At 35.4% G+C, this 23,407-nt stretch overlaps 1 protein-coding gene and 1 pseudogene across 5 annotated transcripts in view; one reads left to right on the forward strand and one right to left on the reverse strand.

The window, feature by feature from the left end:
* Positions 1-22,499, forward strand: part of CNKSR2 (connector enhancer of kinase suppressor of Ras 2) — a 269,164-nt gene extending 246,665 nt beyond the window's left edge. For 4 of the 5 annotated variants that reach the window (XM_054581133.1, XM_054581134.1, XM_054581135.1 and 1 more), the window contains 2 exons: positions 17,410-17,606; positions 20,139-22,499. In XM_054581133.1, coding sequence (XP_054437108.1) covers positions 17,410-17,606; positions 20,139-20,354 — 413 coding nt within the window. In that variant the 3' untranslated portion in view covers positions 20,355-22,499. Of the gene's footprint in view, positions 1-10,141; positions 10,228-17,409; positions 17,607-20,138 lie in introns of those variants that run through there. The other variant, XM_054581137.1, reaches the window with a different exon arrangement.
* Positions 8,474-8,707, reverse strand: LOC129076936 (small nuclear ribonucleoprotein G-like; annotated as a pseudogene).
* Positions 22,500-23,407: the final 908 nt, after the last annotated feature.

Consider the following 23,407-nt stretch of genomic DNA (forward strand, 5'->3'; position numbering starts at 1 on the left):
TGCACTTCCCAAGCTGACTTTTTCATTGCCATGGAGATGAGATCTACCCACACAACTAAGACCTGAAACCATTCCTAGTATGGCTAAAACTAAGACCTTGAATTAAAGTGTATTGTTTTGTTAAAGAAGAGTTCCTGCTTCTGCTTTTGAAGTATTTATTCATTTTCCACAACAAGAAAACAGGTTTTTTAGTTCTATGCTGGAGATTTACAATAAAAAGGAGAGAAAATGTCATCATGACATTTTCCTTGGTCAGGTTCTGGTTTTGTGTGTAAATATGATATATACTCTGCATAGTCAATCACTATGGAGTAATGTTTCATTTCAAATTGTGTCACAGTTTTCCTAAATAGTAGTAAACACATTCAGTGTACACTTCACAGTGGTCTTAAAATGCTACTTTTAATTCTAGTTTAGGATTGTCTAAGTTTGTCTTTAAATCCAGTATTGGTGTAGTTTAGATTAGTTCTGCACTTGCTCACACTAAAATCAGTATGAGAAAAGTTATTCTAGAACCTTCATCATAACTATACAAATCCAGTTATAGCTGATGAATTATCTGTGGAAGATCGTACATACCAGTCCAACTGTATTCTAATGTGTTCTTTTTTCTAAATTTTATTTTATTGTGGTAGTAATGTGTTCATGTGCATTAGTATAACAAAAAGAGCAAAATTTCTACAAAGTTCTTCATGTTCACATTTGTTATGAAGATACTAACTATACCAGAGCTGTTATCATTGTTCGCTCCTGACCCCCTGCCACACATGCAAATGGTACCAATCAAAAAGAGATGGTAAAGAACTCTTAAGTGGAACTTGAAAATCCCAAATTCACTCCTTGATTTGCACATCCTTACAAATTTATATCTCTAGGTTAATGGTGGTGTTTTTTCACCCTAGGAAAAGCAACATAGTCCTTGCTTAACACAAATACACTAGGAATTCCAAAATGCCTGACTTCAATGAAATATGGAATTGACCTTGATTTTTAAAGGATATTATGAATAAGCACCATAAAGTTGCTGTAACTTAATTTACAAATGGAAAGCAAATTCATTAATATAATTGGAATTTTTGTTTTGTTCACTAGCAGGAAGTTAGCAATTCATTGCTATGTTTGAATACAAATTAAGTTTATCATACAGAGAACCTTCTGACATTTCAAACATCTGAATTTTGCAAAAGGAACTCTTGCCCTAAAGAAGTTCCTATATGATTCTAGTTTTCTGTAATTACACTGGTGAGTGTGAAATACGACATGTGATGCTAAATATAAAACAGATATAGCTAGAAACCCTTTGCAGTAGCTATAGTCATTTGTACTTTTCCATAGAACCTTGAGAGTCAACATATTACTAACGCCTTAGTAAAACTTTAAAAGAACAATCCTTGATTTCCATGTCTCTGATTCTTTTTTGTTCATTTGTTTGTTTTGTTGATTAGGTTCCACTTATAGGAGAGATCATATGGTATTTGTCTTTCGCCCCCTGGCTTATTTCGCTTAGCACAATGCTCTCCAGTTCCATCCATGCTGTCGCGAAGGGTAGAACAAACTGACAGTGACTAGAGGGGAGGGGAGAGGGAGATAATGGGGAAAGAAAGGGAAGGGTCAGGTCAAGAAACATGTGCAAAGGACCTGTGGACAAGGACAATGGGGCGGCGATTCTCTTTGGGAGCAGGAGCTGGACAGGGCACGGGAGAGCAGTGGTGGGGGGAGAACGGGGACAACTGTAACTGAAAAATAGAAATAAATAAATAAAATACTTCTAAAAAAATAAAAAAGAACAGTGCTATACAAATTGGAAAAATGAAACTCAAATAATAGGCCATTTTTAAATATATTCTTCATATGTTCTTAGATTCCATAGTTTTCCATCCCAGATGCAAACTGAGTTTGCTGATCCAAAATGTAATTACCAATAATTTCAAAACAACTAAGATTAAATGTGAATACTCATTATTCTAACTTCTGAGTTTTTGCAAAGATGAACGTTTGCTTACATCCGTGGTATATTTCTAACACACATGATTTTATAGTGATTTTTACCAAATTTTTTTCTTCTTGTCATGTATATAATACATTTAAAATACATAAAAATGCAGTAATTTGAATATTACAATATGCAAGTGGCTTTAACAATGCAGATTTATGAGAATAATCTATGATATTATTATAGATTGAAAAATAAGAGAGAATATGAAAATGTTATTGAAGTGAGAGATTAAACTTATAACAGATTTAAAGTAAATAAAAATATTAATTCTGATAAGTAACACTTAAGGTACAATTTGGGGTTCTCACAAACATCTCTGAATTTTTCTTTTTACCTTTCTTGGCACTTGCTTTGCTAGGGGAGGTATTTTTGTTGTCCATATTGCTAAGAAATTCAGTTGGCAGTGCCCCCAAAGTAGGTCCTCCTTGCCAGAGTTGTTAATGAGCAAATGATACCAAATGTCAGGTTGGTATGCCAAGGAGGTTACTAATAAGGCATTAACATTTAGAAGTTATTGAAGGGAGAAAATCAATACTGTATTTTTTGTAAAATTGTAAGCCCAGCCAGAAGGAGTAAGCAGAAGTTCATCTCAAGCTTCTAAAATTATAAACAATGTTACAGCATGAGAGGAAATAATGTCTTTAAATTTTTAGCACAAGAATCACTCCTTTTCTTACTCTACTCTCAGCCCACACCCACTCACCCACACACCCACACACCCACACACCCGCTGTTGTACTCTTGTTGAAAAGTATGTAATATTTAGTATGTAGTTGTCACTTTTGCAGATCAACACCTATGTTTTCCCCTCATTTCATCTGGAGGAATATCACATTACTAAAGCTAATAATGAATGATATTTTTTTAAAAAAGTAATTCCACCAAACTCAGAATGACAGTACTTTGAGAATACTATGTGAATTCAGAGTAAGAATAGGGTTGAGTCTATACAGCAAAGGTTCACAAAGATCTATGTTACTGTTATTTTGAAATATATGTCTTTATTTTAGATCAAATTTTCAAGAACTAAAAAGTTGTGCCATTGACTGTATACTTACTAAAGAAACCGTGCAGTAAAAGCACAATTTGCATAGCATCAAAATTTACTATCACAGGTCATTTTTGTGAATCAGCAACTTGACACAGGACATAGAGCCAAGTCCTTTATTTAGTATGAATAGGTTTTGATGAACATACTAAATGTATTTTTATAACCCCAACTCCCCAGGTATAGATACCCTATATTTGTTATACCACCAGAATATCCAGTTTAGAGAATTCAGGTCAAGAGCAATGGACAAATTAAATAGCTCTGGTCATGAAAGTAGAATCATTTTTACCATACACTCCTGTAAGTGGTTTAAGGTCCAGATAAGATTAAACTGCTGTTTAGAGCACATATCAGGTAGGAAAGAGAATGTCCTAGTAGGGTTGAAAAGATCAAAGAACCCATTGAAAGAAATAGTCAAGAAAACAAGTGAGAGATAGCTGGTCCCAATTTGCCTTTTGCTTTTGGCAGACCAGACATAGTTACAGATGAAGTATTGTGTCACATGTGATTTACCTGTTCACCCCATTGGCAGTTCTCGTCACTGGGTTACTTCACACCAATTATCATCCAGGCAGAATGTGATCTATTTAACTATATCCTTTAAATATAACCATGTAAGGTAGTAACAGAGGTGAAAAATGTTCATAAATTAAAAATATGCATTGTTAAGCTCTAAAGTATTAGTGGATAGAAAAGTCTATTTCCCATAGTGTGTTCATGTCTCAGACTTTAGCTATGTTAACTTTGCAACTATTTCATTTGGAAATGAGAATTTTAAAGAGATTATGTTAAAATAAGTAATTATTAACCATAAAATAGTTTACAACAGCAACCCATTCTGCTAATAAACTGCTATCTACCCATGCTGCTGAAAGAAAAGTTTACCAGGAATGGTTATTTTTTTTACTAAGGTTATCTCGTTGGAGTTTGATATGATTCTTTTGTTAATAATCTCAAAATAACTTTGTGAAATGTTTAAAAATAGGCATGAATTAGGATGAAATGGCTTGAGGTGATTTAAATGTTTTATAGGAAAGGGAAAAGAACTTCCTCTAGCCTGTTAGGTTCTTTGGCTGGGGGCTACAAATTGAATTGACAAAAGATTAACAGGACAAAAGGCATATGAATTTTATTCTATGTTAGTATTTTAATTTTTACAAACACACAGGCCTTCATAGAAAAGAATTGAAGACCCAAAGAAGTAATCAGACCTGGAGCCTTAAATACCATTTGAACAAAAAGCAATATAAATTGTAGAGAAGTGACAAGATAAAGGAAAAGGGAGTTAGGCTTCTAGGGCATTAAATTGTGGAAAAGTAGATATATGTGGGAAACTAACATAAGATAAGATTTATTGTAATAATGTTCACTTGTGCTGACCCATCTCAATGTCAGTCTTCTGTATCCAGTGATAAGGTTTGTTCTTCTGGTGTGGAAAAGGAGAGGAGGAGCACCTTCACAAGGGGAAATTAATGTCCTGCTTTTAGGCAGATAAGGGAGCAGCCAAAGATATGTTTGGCAGACCAGACATAGTTACAGATGAAGGATTGTGTCACATGTGATTTACCTGTTCACCCATTGGCGGTGCTTTTCTATGTTTGCTGCTTCTTAATTACCTTCAGTTGAAAATAATCCTGATATGAGAGTGGCATATTTTGGGGTGGCATATCTTGATCCCCTTCAGTTTGAAGTCTACTGTAAGCATCAGAACTGAGCTGTTTTATATTTCATATACACATACATATATACATTCATTTTTGTCTTCAAATTTGCTGTGAATTTCAAATATTTTCACTTCTATGTATGTTTAATTAAAATGAATATAGTCATACATTATTAATGTAATTGCATATAATACACATTATTAGGGTATTTCTATAATTACATTTTAGTTATATAATTGAATCTATGTGTTTGTGTATCTGTGTGTGTGTATATGTATATGCATATATAGTTTGTACTTAATAAAGTAGAGCTTTATTTTAATGATAATTCTTAACTACAAAATTTAAGATAGAAATTGCAGAAGGGGTTGTACAGCTATACTATGAACTCTTTGAGGTCAGACTGTCATCTTTGTATATTATCCCTAATATTTGATATAGTATAGATACCTATAGGTATCCATTGTCTTTATTGAACAATACATGTCTACAAAAATAAATTCCTCCCATTTTCTATTTTAAATTCTGAATGGTGACATTTGAGATGATAATATAATGTGGCAAAATTCCATAGTACATTTTTCTGAAATATCTATAGGCACTTAATTGAAAATAAACTGATGGTATATTGAATTAATATATCATGTTCTTCTGTAACTATTAAATATAAAAGACCTTTTCAGTTGTTGCAAATATATAAGCTTTTTTTAAAGTGTACTTTAGGTGTGTCTTTATTTCAAAATAGTAGTTTTTAATGCAGATAGAAAAAGCCAGAGTGTGTGATATACTCATAATAACTAATTAAATCCTAAAGGCACTCTAAGTTCAGAGTATAGCAGTAGCTACATATGATGATGAGATACTACTATCATAAGGAAATACTCTCTCCTGTGAATTAGACACAGAGGATGGAATTGTGATTTGGCAATTTAGAAGAACATTCTAATTATCTGGAAAGAGTGTTTACTTATCTGTTTTGCCTATGGCGAGGTTCATCAAATATTTTATTTCACCTGGAATTGCTAATCAAAGATCTCCGTAAGTTTATAAGTATAGGCACAAACTATATTACTTTTTACTAGTTACCACTCCATTTTGAAAAAGAATACTTTATCATGAAAATTTTACTCCTCATTCATAAAATAAAAATAAAGACTTGTCAATTCCTTACCCTATGGTATTAAATTTAAAAATATGCAAACAAACAAATTTTTAAAATCTGATAACTCAAACTTTACAAGAAAATAGGCCCTCAAAATTCAGACAGATGCTACTCAAGCCACAATTAACAAATTTCTCTCATGGTCCTAACATTATGAACCAAGGTATCAGCCCACTGTTTTCAATACTTACACTGAGAAAAGTAATTATCACTGATGTTTATACATGGTGTTACATATTCCAGTTTTTCAAAAAGTAAAACTTAAATGTGAACACATATATTAGAAGAAGGGGAGTGTCCAGATAATGATGTTATGCAGATCCCTTTTTTTAAAGCACACAAAAGAGTCTGTTCTCCCAGGAGCTATGCAAATGTTTCTTTTGATAGGCTTGGATGTTCATTGCTGGTGACCTTAAATTTGCTCTTAAACTCACTGATTGTGGAAGTGAATAAATGGAATCAAGTTTCCTCTTAGAACTCGGACAGAAATAGGAATCTTTCAAAGTGCTATTCCAGCTTAAGGACTTCTTATTTCCATTTTCACATATTTTCTTCCCTTTCATTCATTAAGGAAAATTTTTTCACCTATTTTATATTCAAACTCAGTCATTCTCTTGCAAATATTGGTGCCTCCATCCTTACCCTATAAATCAAACTCTCAGGCATCTGATTTAGAATCATCAGCTATTCCTAGCAGGTACATTATTAGAAGCCTGATTACATTTGTAGAACTTTTATTTCTGCTTATTATCTGAGTGGCCCTTAGTGGAGAGATTTTTAAATTCATAAAACAAAAATGAAAAGAACCACGCTCCTCAGCATATCTTTCACAGATTCCATCTATGAAGAGCTTGCATGGGAAGTGGATCCACCCTGGAATAAGTCATCCTAGACTCAACTCGGCATTACATCTGGGTTCACCATTCAGATCTCAAGGGGTTTAGTAACAAGGAAACAGGACCTGTTTCTTTTTATCCAGCTGGGTTGGTAACCTCACAATCGGAGGTTTCAGTGATGAGTGAAAGCTCAATAAATATTTGTTAAGTAGTATGCCAAATAAAAACATTACTAATTTTCTTGGAGGTAGCATAGCTGGTATTTCAAAATGCAGTTGATTAAAGGCTTGGTAAATAATGAAGTTTATTTTAATAGCAGGAAGTGGGGAATATTTTTATAGTTAGAATATTGGCCAAAACAAAACAATCAAGAGCCATAAAATTGGTGGGGTTTTGTTTTTCAAGGAACATGCGATTTACACTTGTTCTTTAAAAAAAAAGGAATAAAATTAGTCTTGTCATTATAATAAATAATTTAACTGATTTGAATATTTTGACCATTTGTATGTGGATAAAGGAAGTTATCAAGAGCAAAAAAGCCCAACAAAAACACTAAGGTAGAGAAAAGGAGAGTGTTGAGAACCATAAAGGGACTTGAAAAAATAAAAGACATAAATATGAGATTCACAAAAGAAGACAAAGACAGGCTTTCATGTAACAGTGTCATAATGAAGCAGGTTTGTTTTTGTATTTTAGAGATTTCATGTAGATTAACCATATACTAGTCCATTATATCTTACCCTTGTGGCCTGCAAATACACACACCAATATATACAGTTGATTTAATGGGTATGAGTCTGCAAGTATCTTTATAGTTGTTTTGTTTGCCTTAAGAATAAAGAGGAACTATTTAATACTACATAAAATTATAACTCTAAAGAATTTAGTCAAGAAGTTTGCCAAGGACTCCTTCATTTTACTGTATTCTCAGTAGACTCTTTCCATCAGATTCCTTGGCAAAAACCTTGAAATTATTTGAGCTGTGTAATACAATGTTACACTGGTGACTGAACTAAAAATATTCCCAACTACAGGCTTCTGACTTATAAACTATCTGTACACGTAGTACAAAAATTGGCATTACTCCAACGAGCCCTACCCAAAGTGTAGCTCACCCCAATGTGACTGGCCTGAAGCAGGTCCCAAACTGTAATGGGCACAAGAATCACCCAGGTTGCTTTCTTAAAATGCACATTCCTGAGTTCCATATCCAGAAATTCTAATTCAGTAGATTAGGGATAGGGCTCAGAAATTTGTGTTTAACAAGCAGACCTCCACCCCTGAGATTTGGTAGCCAGTAGTCCTGAGCATTACTAGTCGAAGAGACACCTTGCCCTAGGGAGTTACCATCTTCTATGCTAATACACGGTAGAGCAAAAGTAAGTTTACAGTTGTGACTACACGAAACACAGTTTATTCTTGAATTGCTATTTATTAATTATTGTATTATTTTCCATACAAAAAATTGTAAACCTGCTTTTGCCCCGCTCTGTATATACAGTTTGAGACCTCACTGTAGTCATTTTGATACAGCAATCCTCCCCCACCGTCCTGCACTCTGGCAAGACATTCAACAGAGGAGGTGTTTCCTACCTCTTGGAGTAGAATTCAGCAATCTTTTTTTAATTCACCAATACAAAAGTTTATTTAACAGAAGTTCAATGTGAAAATGTACATGACTCAATTTTTATATTGCAGTAAAACAAGTGCTGAGGAGAGGGGACATGTGACGCAGTTGATTTCTCTGGCGAACACAGCCATTCTTTATACTCGTCCCAAGGTTTCTAACATGATGATACTATTTCTCCACATTACCGCCATTCCAACATTGTTCTGTAGCCCACCAGTTGCCATCTCCACACATTCATCTATCATAAGATCCCTTCATAAAGGGGTCAAATCCCACAATATTCTTTGGACATGTCTGCCACCATTTAATTTCATTGATAACTTCTTGTCCATAATTTTTCTTAACTCGGGTGAGATTTTGCTCACGGTGTCTACTCAGCAAGCTCAAAGATCAAATTCAGCACTCTTATAGAAACAACATACTAAAAGTAATTAAACATGACTTGATGACCAGGGTTCTAGTTCAGGTTTAGTTTGGGGTAAGCACACTAGAAATTAAACTACTCATGTAACATTTTTTTCTGAGGGGAAGTGAAGGGTGTATTCATAACAACTTACAAAATGTTTGAATTGCATAGATAAATTAGGAAAAGCTCAAACTTAGAAATGACCTTGTGCCCAGGGATAGATTGCCTGTGATTTTTCTGTTTGAAATTCCACAACCCTTATGAAACAAAGTGGTAGAAGCCAGAGCTAGCATTCCAGTATTATGATTTCTTTTAAAATTAAATACTGTCTTTTGTTTAATTTGACTTACATATGAATATTATTTAGTTCCTAGATTCTTTTCTATAAAAGAACAGTATGATATGATAAACAAAAATTAGTTCTGTTGGTTTCTGAACTATGCTGCATCCTGTTTTCTAGATACAGTGCTACAGGCAACTCACACCCTTTCCGTTTTCTAGGAGAGGCAGTAATGACCAATACACTTTCTCACCTTGTTCCTTCTTAATACAACTCAAAAGCTATTACAAGATGTTGCAGATAAAAAATCTGCCCTAGGCCAGAAAGAGAACCTGTGCCTGATGACAATATTTGGACTCCTCAAAATCCAAAATAAAATGAACTGAAAGAAACTACAGTTTATTTCATCCCAGTTGTTCTTAGTTCCCCAGGTCTTTCAGAAACTTTAGTCTCTTCTAATTTCTTAATTCCTTGGCATGTGGGTCATGTTCAGTTATAAAGTCACCCTTTCACCACATTTACCCTGTTAGAGCTTTTCATTTCTCTTCATTTTGTGTTGGTCAGCATTTGGCCTCCTCATTGAAGTCATAGTACCTGGGCTCTGCTATCTCACTGATTAGCATGTGGTAACAAATATATATTAGTGTAGTCAGAAGGTAGACCCGAAGGCTTTTCCTCATAATTCTTCATTGGACGGATTTGAGGAAAGACCCCGTATAGATATACAGTTTAATTTTCTTGAAAGACTGATCATTTTACATGTGTATGGAGAATACTTTTAACTAACTTTTCTCATTAAAATTACAGATGTGCATAAAAAAGTATAGAGGTGGGAAAAGGTCTATCTGAGCTGTATATTATTTTGTATACATAAGATTGGCATTTCTAAATAACCAAGCTTAAAACAAAAGGTGTCCCATTTATGGCCAAATAGACTTGCATGCCAACAGAAAGACATTATGTTATTGAAACCATATGCAATTCTAGCCATATTTTTTCTCTTTTCTCTTCATGGGTATTGCATGATGGTATTTCTAATACAAATACTAATATGCTTTAGAAATAATGGCACTCGCAGGTCTTTCATCATATTGTATCACTGCTTTATCATATTAGGCTAATACACTGCGAGAGTTGGTAGAACCTCTCCATGCCAAATCGGATCCACTTCTGTTGGCACTCAACCCATTGGACTCACAGATTGATAAGCTAATGTTTAGAGAATTTAGATCGGAGAGAGTCGGCACGGCACAGACTCAACATCAACCTCTTGCAAGCAACTAAAATGGCCTCGTCCTTGCTGTTTAAAACAGAAAACAGACTTTAAAAAAGCTTAGATCATCAAGTGTTTTGGATTGGGGGCCTCCCTAAAGGGATATTAAGAGGGGCAGGCCACTCTTAAGAAGAATGCAAGCTTTCTACACTGGAACTAGCATAAGATCAAAGCCAATCAAGATGGAGCACAATGACAGAAAACTGCCATTTCTGTGGGAGAACAGAAGGGGAAGGGTATTGACTGGGCAAGGGCTCTGTGTGGTGACACCTCAGTTGTGTTCTCCTGACACCAGGAAAGGAGAGGGATCAGCTCCGATAACTAGAAAACCCTGGCTGTTTAATGGACTCTTTGGTGGCCTCTTTAAGGCAAAGCAGAGGAAGCAAATTCTGTGTATTAAGTGTACTTTGCATTTTTAAAACTTGACGTGCTGTATTGTACTAAATTTAAGTGTAATCTATTAAGGCAAGGTATACACAATCTGCTCTGAAACTTACTATGTTTATTCTATTATAAAGTGTATTCAGGTGCAACACAGAGACTGCTTTTGGTAACACTAATGAAGAAGATTCCTCATGCCAGGCTTTATTAGATTCCTCAGCTAAAATCCTAACTTTTTCCTTATTTCTTGGCACTTGTATACAAATGGTGTTGCCTCATAGGACAGGCATGAGCTATTCTTTTCTGTAAAATTTTCCGAATCTATAGGCTGTGGTTTTCACTTTTGAAAAAGTATTTTGTCTGGATGTCTTTCAAACTAGCTTCAGATATTATTTAATATTATGTAACTGGGTCCCTTATGGCTCAATATTGCTTATTTTTTCTTCTGTAGTGGATGTGAAATTTCCTTTATTTAGTTGGATAAGATACTCTGTAATAATTTCAATGCTAATTAATGGATATTTCATACTGTGCAATGAACAGATAATTTAACATTGTATTTGGAAATGTTTTTTCTTCCTGTCGCCGCAGTGTGTGGTATTGCATAATGTGAATACCTGTAAAAATATAAATTACTTAAAAATAAAAATATGACCAATTGGTATCAGATCTTTTTAGATAGCTCAATAATTTGCTAAGTATGCTTGATAGTGAATATCTTTCTAAAGGAAGTAATCTTTGCTTCTTTCTCACAAATGGAATTTGTGTTGTGAATAAAATCACATTGATCTGCCTTACAATTGCCTCTGTGCTCTAACCGTTTTAATGTGTTTTTTAAGTCTATATAAAAAGGATGGTTCTGGTACATAGAAATCCATCAAAAAGCATTTTGTTGGTATTTAACATTAGTGGAATTGTCTTGGGTCATTCTCCCTGTTTGTTATAGTGAAATTTTGTGATATGAAGAATTTTTTTTCATTAAGGACTCTGGTGACTCCACCTTGATTTTTAAACATAATCATCTCTTAGCTTTGATTTTTAAACTGCCCCCTTTATGAATTCTTGCCTAAGAACTAGGTACCTTGACCTCCATGTCTCTATTAGTTAAATGTTCTAAATTCTGTGGGTAGATGTAGAATCGGTGATTTATGTCTGTGGTTGTCCTTCAAAGAACATTTCCTTTGGGTCAGTAAATCAATGCCAAGCATACCAAGTTTTTGCCATCTGGACTGTTCATCATAAAAACTACTGTAGTACCCTGGAAATTCAACTATTGCCATATATTTGTGGCATGAAACCACATAATTTGGCAACAATGACATGCCTAGAGAATGAAGTATAGAATAAACTCCAACTCTGTCTCTTTTGTCACATCTTTATAGAAGTAAGCTTTACTGTTGTGCAGAAAAACTGACAGACACTAGTATGGACTGTACTTGATTTTGGTGAGGCACAAGGTCATTCTTATACAGGGATAGATTTCACATGTTCTTTAAAAATACACTTAGAAATACTAATGTGTTCACTCAAGCTATGCTTTTAAAAGAAGGGTTTTCTCCTCACTAAAATTAATTTTTATCAGAGAATTCTTGTTATTTTGACTAAGAGAAAAAACAAATTACTTTAAATTGTGAAAAGTTTAGTTGATTACAAAGCAATGAGTAAAAGCCAGCTTTTAAAATCTTATCATTTTTTTCAGATATAACCAACTGCTGTCCCCCCAGCTTTACAATGCTAGACACAGGTAGCTGACTTATATAAAAGCATGAATAAAGAGAGGTAACACTTAATTATAAGACAATTCAAAACACTGAATACATAATCATCTTTAGCATAAAACCTATAAACATTAAACCTATCTACATTAAACCCATTAAAAGTTTAATCGTCACCTTACATAAAAATAAGTTGTTCGTCATGGTGCACTAGTAAATTAGTAGTCGCAGAAAATATTCCCGTTGTCTCAATGCAAATGTTTAATTGACCTTCATGACAAGAATAGTGCTCCACATACGTGACACCATTAGCCTGGAAGACTTTAGGCATTCTGTGGCTGTACAAGAAGGAATGCCTCTCACATTTGACTGGTGACTAATGCTACTATGTCCAGCCTTCTCTCCCCCTTGTGACTTAGCCTTTCCCAGCTTTCTGTGCTCATTACCCAGCTGTGTTGTGGAAGGAACCACTGTTTCCAGGAAGACATCATTGTCCAATTATAAAAGAGCACAGTTCCCTTCCAAAACACGTACCAAAATTGATAATCCATTGTTGGCTTGGCTCTTCACAAGCCCAGTTGGTATACTTGTTTTGTTTTCTTGTCATTTTTTTTTTTTACTATCTTTCAACATTGTCATCACAGTCATGGAGAAATGGGGAGGACACCAGAAAGAAATTTTGGGTCACCAAGCTTGCGTTCTGCTGTCCTTAATCTTCAACAAAGGAACATGAACAAAATTGTACAATAATAGACTGTCATAAAAACTGCATTCACCTGACAGGGAGCCCTCTTTGGGCTTTATATATACTCTGTGTATAAAGTAGAGGAAACCATCACTCAGTTTAAACCTTGGGCGCATGAGGCACTGTGCCAAATAGAAGAATGGGAAATGCAGAGGAGAGTGGGGGTTGTCCAGTCAAGGAAAGTCACAGTCTAGGTCTTAAGGAGGGTGCACACGGGGCCATTGAGGCACAGGAAGAAAAAACATTGGAATTTCTCCCCAGGTTTTATAGCTCATTTTTTCAAGTTTCTTTTCTGTGTCTGTTTTATAACATGCAAATCTATTACTATAGAGGAATTACATGTATACAAGTTATCAAAAGCAGAAGTGTTTTAAATGAGAAGTGTACACAATCCAAAAGTTTGGAAACCACTGAGCATGAATGTAAGGAAATACGTCAACTGAAGACCACTCAGTATTTGAGAAATGCATTATCACCTGCTAATAATCCATTTGCAAGAAAGTTCCAACAAACTACTGTTTTGCATTAGCTAATCTTTTTTTTTGACCTTTTCTTTATCACTACCTGGTGGGCATATGCAACCTGGAAGCACCAAACAATGAGCTGCTGTGATGCCCACCACGTAGGAATAGGGTCACAATATTTCATAGCGCAGCTAGACTATCGATGAAGCAATAGAGGATCTTCTTTTGCCCCTGCCATGTTTGACACAGCCAGAAATGACCCTCCCTTGGCACATATACAAGTTAATTTACAAATAACTCCTTTGTGATACTCAAATCTATCAATCAATGAAATTTTATATCGTAAAGAAAACTCTGTGTTCTCTTTGCTTTGATACAATTGGAAAAGTGTGTCATCTGACAGAGAACTAATTTACATGTTGTAAATATAAATATAATGTGGGAGGGAATTTGTTTGTGCAAAGACCCAGAATTCCTGAATAAATTAGATACCAATTAAAAGTTTATTGTAGCAGCAATACACTTCCTCAGTAGGAATCACTGAAGGTTCCAAAATATGTCCTCTGGTTTGCATGTGGTCTTCTCCACTTTGCCAACTTTCAGAAACATTCAAATTGCAAAAGAGCTGGTATTCCGCCAGTGCTCCAATGGCATGTTGAAAGGAAGTCAATCAGGAAGCAGACTTCACCAAGTGCTTGCCTGCACTTCCAAAGCAAGCCTCTTCTAGAAGAAGAAAAGCAAGGGTTTAAAAAAGAGAGAAACCAGAAGAGAAGTGAGAAGGAGACAAAGAAGAAGAGGGCAGAAAGAGAAGAAAATAAAGGTGCTTTCATATTTTCAGTTGCAACAGTAGCCCCCATTGACTTAACTGGCATTCATCTGAGAAAAAAAATCAAGGAAACCAATTGAAAATTATAAAAGAAAATAAAGGTCTGTTTTTGTCTTGAATGTTGAGTTCTGTGTTGTTTTGACTGTTGAGCACAGTGATTCAGATTTATAATGTGATTCTGCCCCTCACCCCCCTCCTTTGAAAATAAAAGGATTCTTTGTCTAGTCTTAAAATGTTCAGTGATTGGTGGCATTCTGTGGTAGCCTGGCATCTCAATCCCTCATCCTTCCTCATCCCACTGCTGTGTCTTGTGATGTTGTATATGTGTATGATGTGTAGAGGTGGGGGGAGGGGCCTTACTTATCTCTAATAGGAGCCACGCTATTCCATTACTAGGAAATGTTTCTGTGTTCCGTCTCATTGTGATTTCTTGTTCATATGTGCTGCCCAGAGATAAATCTATACTCAATTATTCTTACAGATGTCAAACCAGATTCTTTGTAGAATTATGTTGTCCTTTGGTTGAATTCCTTTATTCCCCCTTAACAGAAAGAACAGGGAAACTTTCAGTTTTTATTTATTTAATAGCTATGTTTATCACTTTTATATTAAATCTTTAGTTATCCTTTTAAAAGTAAAACTACATTGAAACTTTATTTTTTAAAAAAATCATCTGGCCCAGTATTCCACAAACTTTAAGAACTGGAGAGAAAGAAAACTGGGTAAGAATGTTTGCTTAAACAAAATATGTACTCCCTACAGTTTTAGGTAATATGGAAGAAGGTTATTTGTAAAATAAAAATTTACTACGTAAAAACACTCTGCTCCCTTAAATTTTAAAGCTATAATCTGAATCCCTTTTTTTCTTCGCCTTCTTTCAAAAACTGCAAAACTAATGATGTATTAGGACACCTGATACCTAAACTACCATAATTCACTTGTAGGCCTCCCATTTCTCTCTCACTCTCTGCTCTATGAAATTACATCAAGTTTTAGATGCAGTCTTGCCTTGAGGCTAAAAGAAAAACTGCCAAATAATTCTTAGGGGTTCTTCCCTGGCCTATGATTTTATGAAACGGAATTATGCTGTTCAAATGTATCCTTGTTTTTACAACTCCATTTAGTTTCTCTGAATGACCTTATGATTTTGTGCCTGCCTGACTCCAAACCATTCTCAATTAAAATTCCTTAACACATTTCATTCTTGCTCTTAACCCACAAAGCAGTTTCTCCTTTTTACAGTCCTCTTTCCATCCATCCCTCAAAATTCTCTAGGTGTTGCCAACATTCAAAAATGAGCCAACAGAAAGTTTTAAAGCTGTTATTTAAAGGGATGTTTGTATTTTTAGATTATAGTTCTAACACAGATACATGATTAGGAAGTTAGAATTCATGGAATTAGGAATAGTATATGCTGATGATAAGGAACTTTCCAGTGGAAGGACTCAATAATCATACTTACCAATAATTGCTAACCTCAACATCAGAGCCAAAAATTAAATATGAAACTTAAATGAAGCTACTTTTTAATACTAAAAGTGATCCCTTTAAGTTAAGTTACTGTGTTTGTGGCTTTGGGGTGGTTTTAGGTACACTCTAAAAAGTTTTTAAGAATGCTGCATTTTAAAGGGAGTCTCACAAATTCATTAACACTTATTGTTAAATACACAGTTCAAATGATTATTGACAAAATTGGCAGTATCAAGTTCTTATTAAAATCATGAATTCTGGAGTTACACAGCCCAGTTGGAATTCTAGCTCCACCAGTTACTGTGACCTCGAACAAGGTACCTCCCTGCTGTAAAATTAAAATCAAATGCATCTACTCTTAGCTTTGTTGGAAGGATTAAATGAGATTATGACCATTAAGCATTTACCCTATTGTGTGGCACATATAAATATTAACTACTATTATTGCCAATTAAAGAGTCTTTTTGAACTATGTCAGAAAGCCTAAAATATCCACATGGACCATGATGGAATGAACAACATTCCGCCTTTATTCCTTGGGCCAATACAATTAGTTCTCCTTAGATAGGACTCTGGCTCTCTATTAATGGAGACAGTGGAAACATGTTCTAGCCCTAATCCTATCTACCACCGCAAGTGAAATCCAAGTTCATCTTTGTTTATTATTGTTGAGAAAGATATGACACCAATATTCAAGCATTTAAAGAACAAGATGAGAGTTAGACTTGTTCAATAGATCTAAGGTCCTTTCCTGAACCACTCTTTAAGATTTTTTCTCAAAAATATTTCATTGGAGTGTTTTCTTCCCAGGTCTTACAAATGCTAAGTAGCTTCTCTTAGTATGTGCCAGATTTCTCCTTAATTTTCACGTAAACATATTCCCATATTTTATGTAATCAAAGCATTATTATTGATAATTTATGATCATTTAGTATATTTACAATGTGGCGGACATTATTATGGCAGTCACATGAAACCTAATAATCCTCAATGGCACATTATAGAAAGATTTTTATAATCGAATAGATTTCAGTGAATGCCATTCCATTCTATGAAGTCTGGAAAAATGTAAGAAATCAGTTTATTGATAAACCAGGAGAGGTCTTTATTAATCAGCATTTCTATGCTTACCAATATAATAAGGGCTATTTATTAATGTTTTATAATATTAAACTATGTGCAGGATTGTTTCTGTGTTGTGTACCCTTTGTACTCTAATTCTTTGAACTTACTGGACTCAAGATATTTACAGTGATTTGCTACTAAGAGAATATTTTGTTACTCAAAGCATCCTATTATTTGATCATTCTAAAACAATTGGCTGCCTGTAGCTAATCTTACCAAGTAAAACTAGCAGCCCTGGGTTTGTTGGGATTTTTTTTTGATGTAATAGAGTGTTTTTCCAATTATTCATTATCCTGTATTTTGGATGATTTTTAGTAGATTTTTGGAGTGTCAAATACCTGTTTATTGCACTGGATTCATTTCTCTCTCTTTTTGGACATTGCAGGTGAAAGTGGGGAAGAAAAGTTAGGAGACTCATTGCAAGATTTATACAGGGCACTGGAACAAGCCAGTCTGTCACCGCTGGGAGAACATCGCATTTCAACCAAAATGGAGTACAAGCTATCATTTATAAAGAGATGCAATGATCCTGTGATGAATGAAAAACTACACAGGCTGAGAATTCTCAAAAGCACTTTAAAGGTAAGATAGGAAATAGAAGGAGAAATTTGTGTTCAAGAGATGCATCCTTGACTTCAAAGGCAATTACCAGATACTCTAGGTGAAGGAATATGAAATAGGATGGGAGGGGGTGGGTTAGGCAGGATCGGTAAACAGGAAAAACCTGGCGCTGAGCTGTTCTTATAGCATAATAAAGGTATTGGTAAAGAGGAAATAATCTTAACTTCTCATTAACATCTCAAGGCACTGACTAAATGTTATGTGACTTACTTCTAGGAGAAAACAGGATGTAATTATTTTTTTTTCCAAAAATGCAAGGCCGGTGTTATTACTCAGACTTTTGGTTTCCTAAGACAAATGTGCCATGTAGTGTAAGTAATATAGTTATTAGAAGAACACAGCATGCATGCAGAACGCAGTAGTGGGTGCTAAAAGGGTTTGTGATATTTCAGGACTATTTCCTGAAGCGCATTTGGAGTGAAGCCACAGTGATTCATGTTCCATGTAGAAATTTTATAATTGTTCTGTTTACACTACTAGTTCCCAATTCACATGTTACTTTCCCATTATACATCTCCACAAGTGCTTACATTCTCTGTGGCCTTCTTATTATGCCACCCCCAGATTGGTGAGGAGGTGGAGAGGGGAGGGGAGCTGAGAGGCAGGAAGTCCAAGGAGGCAGAAAAGTGAGCGCCCTCTCTGTGTGTGTCTGGCAGGGAGAGGACCTGTCACACAAACTCTCCTGCAAGCAGGCCTTGCACCCTGGAAAAATCAAAAACAGAAAAGAACTATGCTACCGAACAAAAGGGCAAAGGGCTCCTTAGGGAAGTATATCAGATTCATAGTATGTTGCTGAGGTTTTGTGATTTTGGAACATAGATGAGTACCAAAAAGATAAAATAGAAAATGGATTATTTGAAAAAATTTCCCCATAGCAGGCGGTCAAGTTTTCAGTCAAATAGCTTTCAGTTAGTATTCACGCAGATACTATTGCAAATCTGTGTTGCAGCCTAATGGTCTTTTGGTAACTAAGGCTAGAACTTTAAAAAGAGCTATAATATTCCTAAGAATAATTCTAGTGACCAGTCTTACTCCAAAGATACCTTTAGCCTCTCACCTAACAAAGATATCTTTAGACCACCACCCTGTAACCGCCCCCCCATTCAGGTCCAAACTGCCTGGTTGGGGCAGCAGGCAGGTATTTGAAGCAGTTTAAGCTCACATATTTTAAAGACCTGCTCCTGTCCATCTCTCTCTCTCAGCCCCTTGCCCCTATCCTTTTTTTTTTTAAGATTTTAATTATTTATTTTTAGAGAGAGGGAAAGGGAGGGAGAAAGAGAGGGAGAGAAACATCCATGTGTGGTTGCCTCTCACGTGTCCCCTACTGGGGACCTGGCCGGTGACCCAGGCATGTTCCCCGACTGGGAATCGAACCAGCGACCCTTTGGTTCACAGGCCAGTGCTCAATCCACTGAGCCACACCAGCCAAGGCACGTCCCTATCTTTTATGCTCTGTAGATTCCAAAAAGAAAAAAAGAAAAGTTTTCTTTCTGTAGCAAAAAGTATGTTCCATTCAATGAGTATTGATGACTCACCTGGCATACAATGTTCTGCTCTCTGAGGCAAAGAAGGATGACAAAAAGTCACTGTAAAGAAATGTGCCTTGGAAGATTATTTCACTTTGGGCGGTGGGTACACAATGCAACATACAGATCATGTATCATAAAATTGTACATTTGAAGCATATATGATCTTATTAACCAATGTCACCCCAATAAATTTAATTTTAAAAAAGGGAAAAAAAGAAATTCCCCTCATTGGTAAAAACTATAGAACTATAGAACGCTGCACTTTTTAGTGTGGGAAATTAATAGGAAATGGAAACCTCCCATTAGGGAAGGACAACAGCCCAGGCAACCCTGGATGTGTGTCATTCCTAGAATTGTAATAGGCCCCTCAACAAGCACAGAGTGAGTCAAAACATCCTTAGTTCCAACCCTGCTGTCTCTGTCAGGCCTCAAGGACCAGAGCAACCGCTTAGGCACATGACTGTCTTTCCCTTTCAAGTCTGGCCAGCCCGGAAGTGTGCCTTCCCGCTTCCTGCAGAACATCCCCTAGATGTCCCTGCCCCTTCCTTGGACCCATAAAAGACAGGTACTGACCACCTAACAGAAGAGAAAGAACAGTATAAATGTAACTCAAGACAGAAGAAGTCTACTCAATGGCAACAGTAACGTGTTATGAGGGAGAGAATATTTTTTCCAACTGATGAAGGAAGGCTTCAAGAAATGAGAGACATTTGAACTGGATCTTAAAAAAGAGGAAGGTTTCCATAGGTAGAGATCATAAATGAGAAAAAGGTACAGAGAGTGGGCAATACTAAGCATATCTTGGGGGTAGAAAAACATATACTAGGGTTTGAGTCTAAATAGCTGAGTTTAGATATACCAGAGCCATCGCCTATGGGCTTAATTTTTTGCCTATTAACTTTGTATTTCAAACTTGAACAAAAGTTTGTCCACATCTTAACTATTGAATCCTTTTGCTTTTCAGGCCCGAGAAGGGGAAGTAGCCATTATCGATAAAGTCCTAGACAATCCAGACTTGACATCTAAAGAATTCCAACAATGGAAGCAGATGTACCTTGATCTTTTCTTGGATATCTGTCAAAATACCACCTCAAATGACCCATTAAGTATTTCTTCTGAAGTAGATGTAATCACTTCCTCTCTAACACACACCCATTCATACATTGAAACGCACGTGTAAGTGTATTCTGCCTTCAGGCCATCTGGTATCTTCTAGTACTTTGAACAAGTATATAAGGTAGTTTTTATATCAATGCGTGGGACACTTGACAAGCTATACTTCAGTGTTACCAAACTATATGAAACAAACCATATATGGTCATAATACCATTGTCTTTAATGAGCATTTGTATATTTTATATGCAATTAGTGCTCAGCTTATGTTTACCATGTGCAAAATCAACTGTCTTCAATGACTTAAAATTAACTTTTGCAGACTATTCTGAAGACAAGTGGTCTTCAAGTAGTAAAAAACACAAAATGGCAGTTTTCTACCTAAGGTCATCTTTTCTCCCTTTAAGTTAATTTTATATAAACAAGACTTCAAAAGTAAATCACATTTTTTCAGGTGCAGACATCCTTGTGGGTGGGAAAGAATTTAAACCTTTTTTATATTTATTAAAATGTTCTAAGAATTTTCTTAAACATTGCACAAAGTTTAATGCTGTAGTTTTATTTTTGTGAAATGTAGATGCGCCTACAAGAGTTAAGCAAAATAGAAGAGCATCAACATAAGAGAAGTTCAGGTATCTAATATTCGTCTTAATAGTCTATTAACTCGTGAAAGCTGGTTAATGGGAATACTATTCCAAATCTATGGGGACACTTAATGGTGTATCAGGGCAAAGCTTTGTAAGATGTTTTTGTAACTAAGACCAAAATTGAAGATAGAGCTGCTTTATTTTCTTGGTTTAAATCTTCCTTTATTTTTGTAGTGATGATATGCTGATTGTGTACAGAGGAATTTGAGAGTGGATTTTTTAAAACACACTTAAATCACCCAGAAAGGCAGCTAACAGATCACATATATATATATATAAAAGTTCAGCCCAAACTCATGTTTTTAAACTCCAACTCTTAAAAAAAAACTACAAGGTATAAACTGGAATGAATCAACGTTCCAGTTAGTTTCCAATTTTCCTGCTAGTCCATTTATTAAACTCATGTAATTATACTTCAGGCAGGGAAATAAAATGTTTAGTTATAGGCTGATGTGTGTTATATAGAAAACAATGTTGAAACATAAAAATGTACCTCTCTCCTGAGGAACAAGAGGATGATGGTCATTCAGAGATCTTTTACATTGATTTATATGAGAGAAACCATTTATAGAGGTTTTTTCCTGACTTCATGAATTGTTATGTAGAGTGGATGAAGTCTGTGAAAAAATCCTCTTCATATATTTCCACTTATGAGCATCTCGTTTTTGAAAGTGATCACAGCATGTTAATGACTGTGCTGCTTTTTAGTGTCTGGCTGCATAACGTACAAGTCACAATTTGCTGTTGTTTTTTTTTTAGGAGGAGGAAGGGGCCCTCCTTTACTATTCTATATTCTAAACTCTACTTCTAATCAGCTTTATACTGTTGCTTGTACAGCTCAGTGAATGTACTTTCATCTCTAAGAGTTCAGATACATGCCAGTGAATACTTTTGCTGTCAAGGAGAAAGTAAGAACTCCACAGCGAGGATCTTTTTCTTTGCTTTTGAAACCACCATTGAATCACTATCGTTTTGCAGACTTTGCACAACTGTACAGGAAAGTGGCCTTTCTACAGCACATTTTCAGTAATCCTATATTTAGTCAAAATGGATGAGAAATCACGTTAATGTTTGTATGGAATTTTGGGTCCAGTGTAATATTTTTATCATTTAAAAAAACTATTTGTAAAAACATTTATTTACTGCATGGATATTGATGCACATTAAATTTGTGGGATTTTGTATATGTAAAAAAACGAACAAAAAAATCCTCTTGTCCTAAAATGAAGTGTGCTTGTTAAAGGTATTTAGACTTGTTGATGTTTACTAGACCAAATGTGTACATTCACTTAAAAATATCTGTACCTGATGGATATGTCATGGATACAGTGGCAGGTTGTGCCCTGTAAACAGCAAGCAGTTGATGGAAAGACTAGCTGTGTTGCTACTAAGCAGCTTTTCCTTTTGTAAAGTCTGCTCTGTTGTTTTAAATGGTAAAAATTAAACTAATGAATTTTAAAAGACTTGTGGCTAGCCTAGCATGAAAGAGACCTTTTAACACTATATATCTGTACATTTTATTGCATTAGTTTCAAATCTAGGAGAGAGGCAGCACTGTAAATTGAAGTCAAATAAATTCAGCTCTTAACGAATCCTTATAAAGCACCTACTTTATTCATACAGAGTCCTCACCACATTTCTTTGTGATGCAATCACACAGCCACCATCCCTCCTTACGCTCCCCACCCCCTTACAGGTTCTAACTTTGCTGCTCCATTGGTGGTACAAGCCAGAAGAAGCACCTGTTCAGTATACAAGCATCTTCTCTGAGTCCCTGTAAAATCAAGCTGGTTTTCCATTTCCCTGATGCACACTTGAATGTTTCACCTACTCCTCTTTCCTTTCTCTGTGATTCTTTGGGGAAATCGAGGGAGGGAGGAGCCAGCAAATATAAGTTTGTATTTTTTTTAAATATAACCTACAGCATGTCTGCAGAATGAATATTTAATGAGGATAAAAGAAATAGGATTTTGTTTTTGTTAGATGTTCCACTTAACCAAGGAGCCTGATTATTATGGCTAAGTTTGCTGAGGGGAAAAAAAAAACCTTAAAAACAATGTGCTGCCTAAAGTCAGGGCAAAAGCAGACATGGGTCAGTAAGGATGAGAGACAAAAAAAACAGCCCAGGTTATTTTTATTAAAAAATTAAAGGTGCCCTCAGAGATCTTTTCCCCTCTGAGTTCCTTATTTATATTAAACCAGAATAGAACCATTGTTCTGGACCATATAATCATTATTCTCCTTACAATGATTTAATGCTATTTAACCAAGGCACTTTCCCTTCACTATTTATTCAGATAATGCCGTCTTCTAGGACTATTTATTACAGCCTTTATAGCTAATGATTTTCTGGGGCTTGTGTATACCTCTTATGGTACATTTTTTGGCCATTTGTTTGGCACAAACGTAATCCCTGTTTAGAGCTTAGGGAAACACTTTAACAATATGAAGGAAAATAGGGTCATATTTTATT

Source organism: Pteronotus mesoamericanus, unplaced genomic scaffold, assembly GCF_021234165.1.
Source record: "Pteronotus mesoamericanus isolate MK-2021 breed Mesoamerican mustached bat unplaced genomic scaffold, CSHL_Meso_final contig_65, whole genome shotgun sequence".
Taxonomy (NCBI): Eukaryota; Metazoa; Chordata; class Mammalia; order Chiroptera; family Mormoopidae; genus Pteronotus; species Pteronotus mesoamericanus.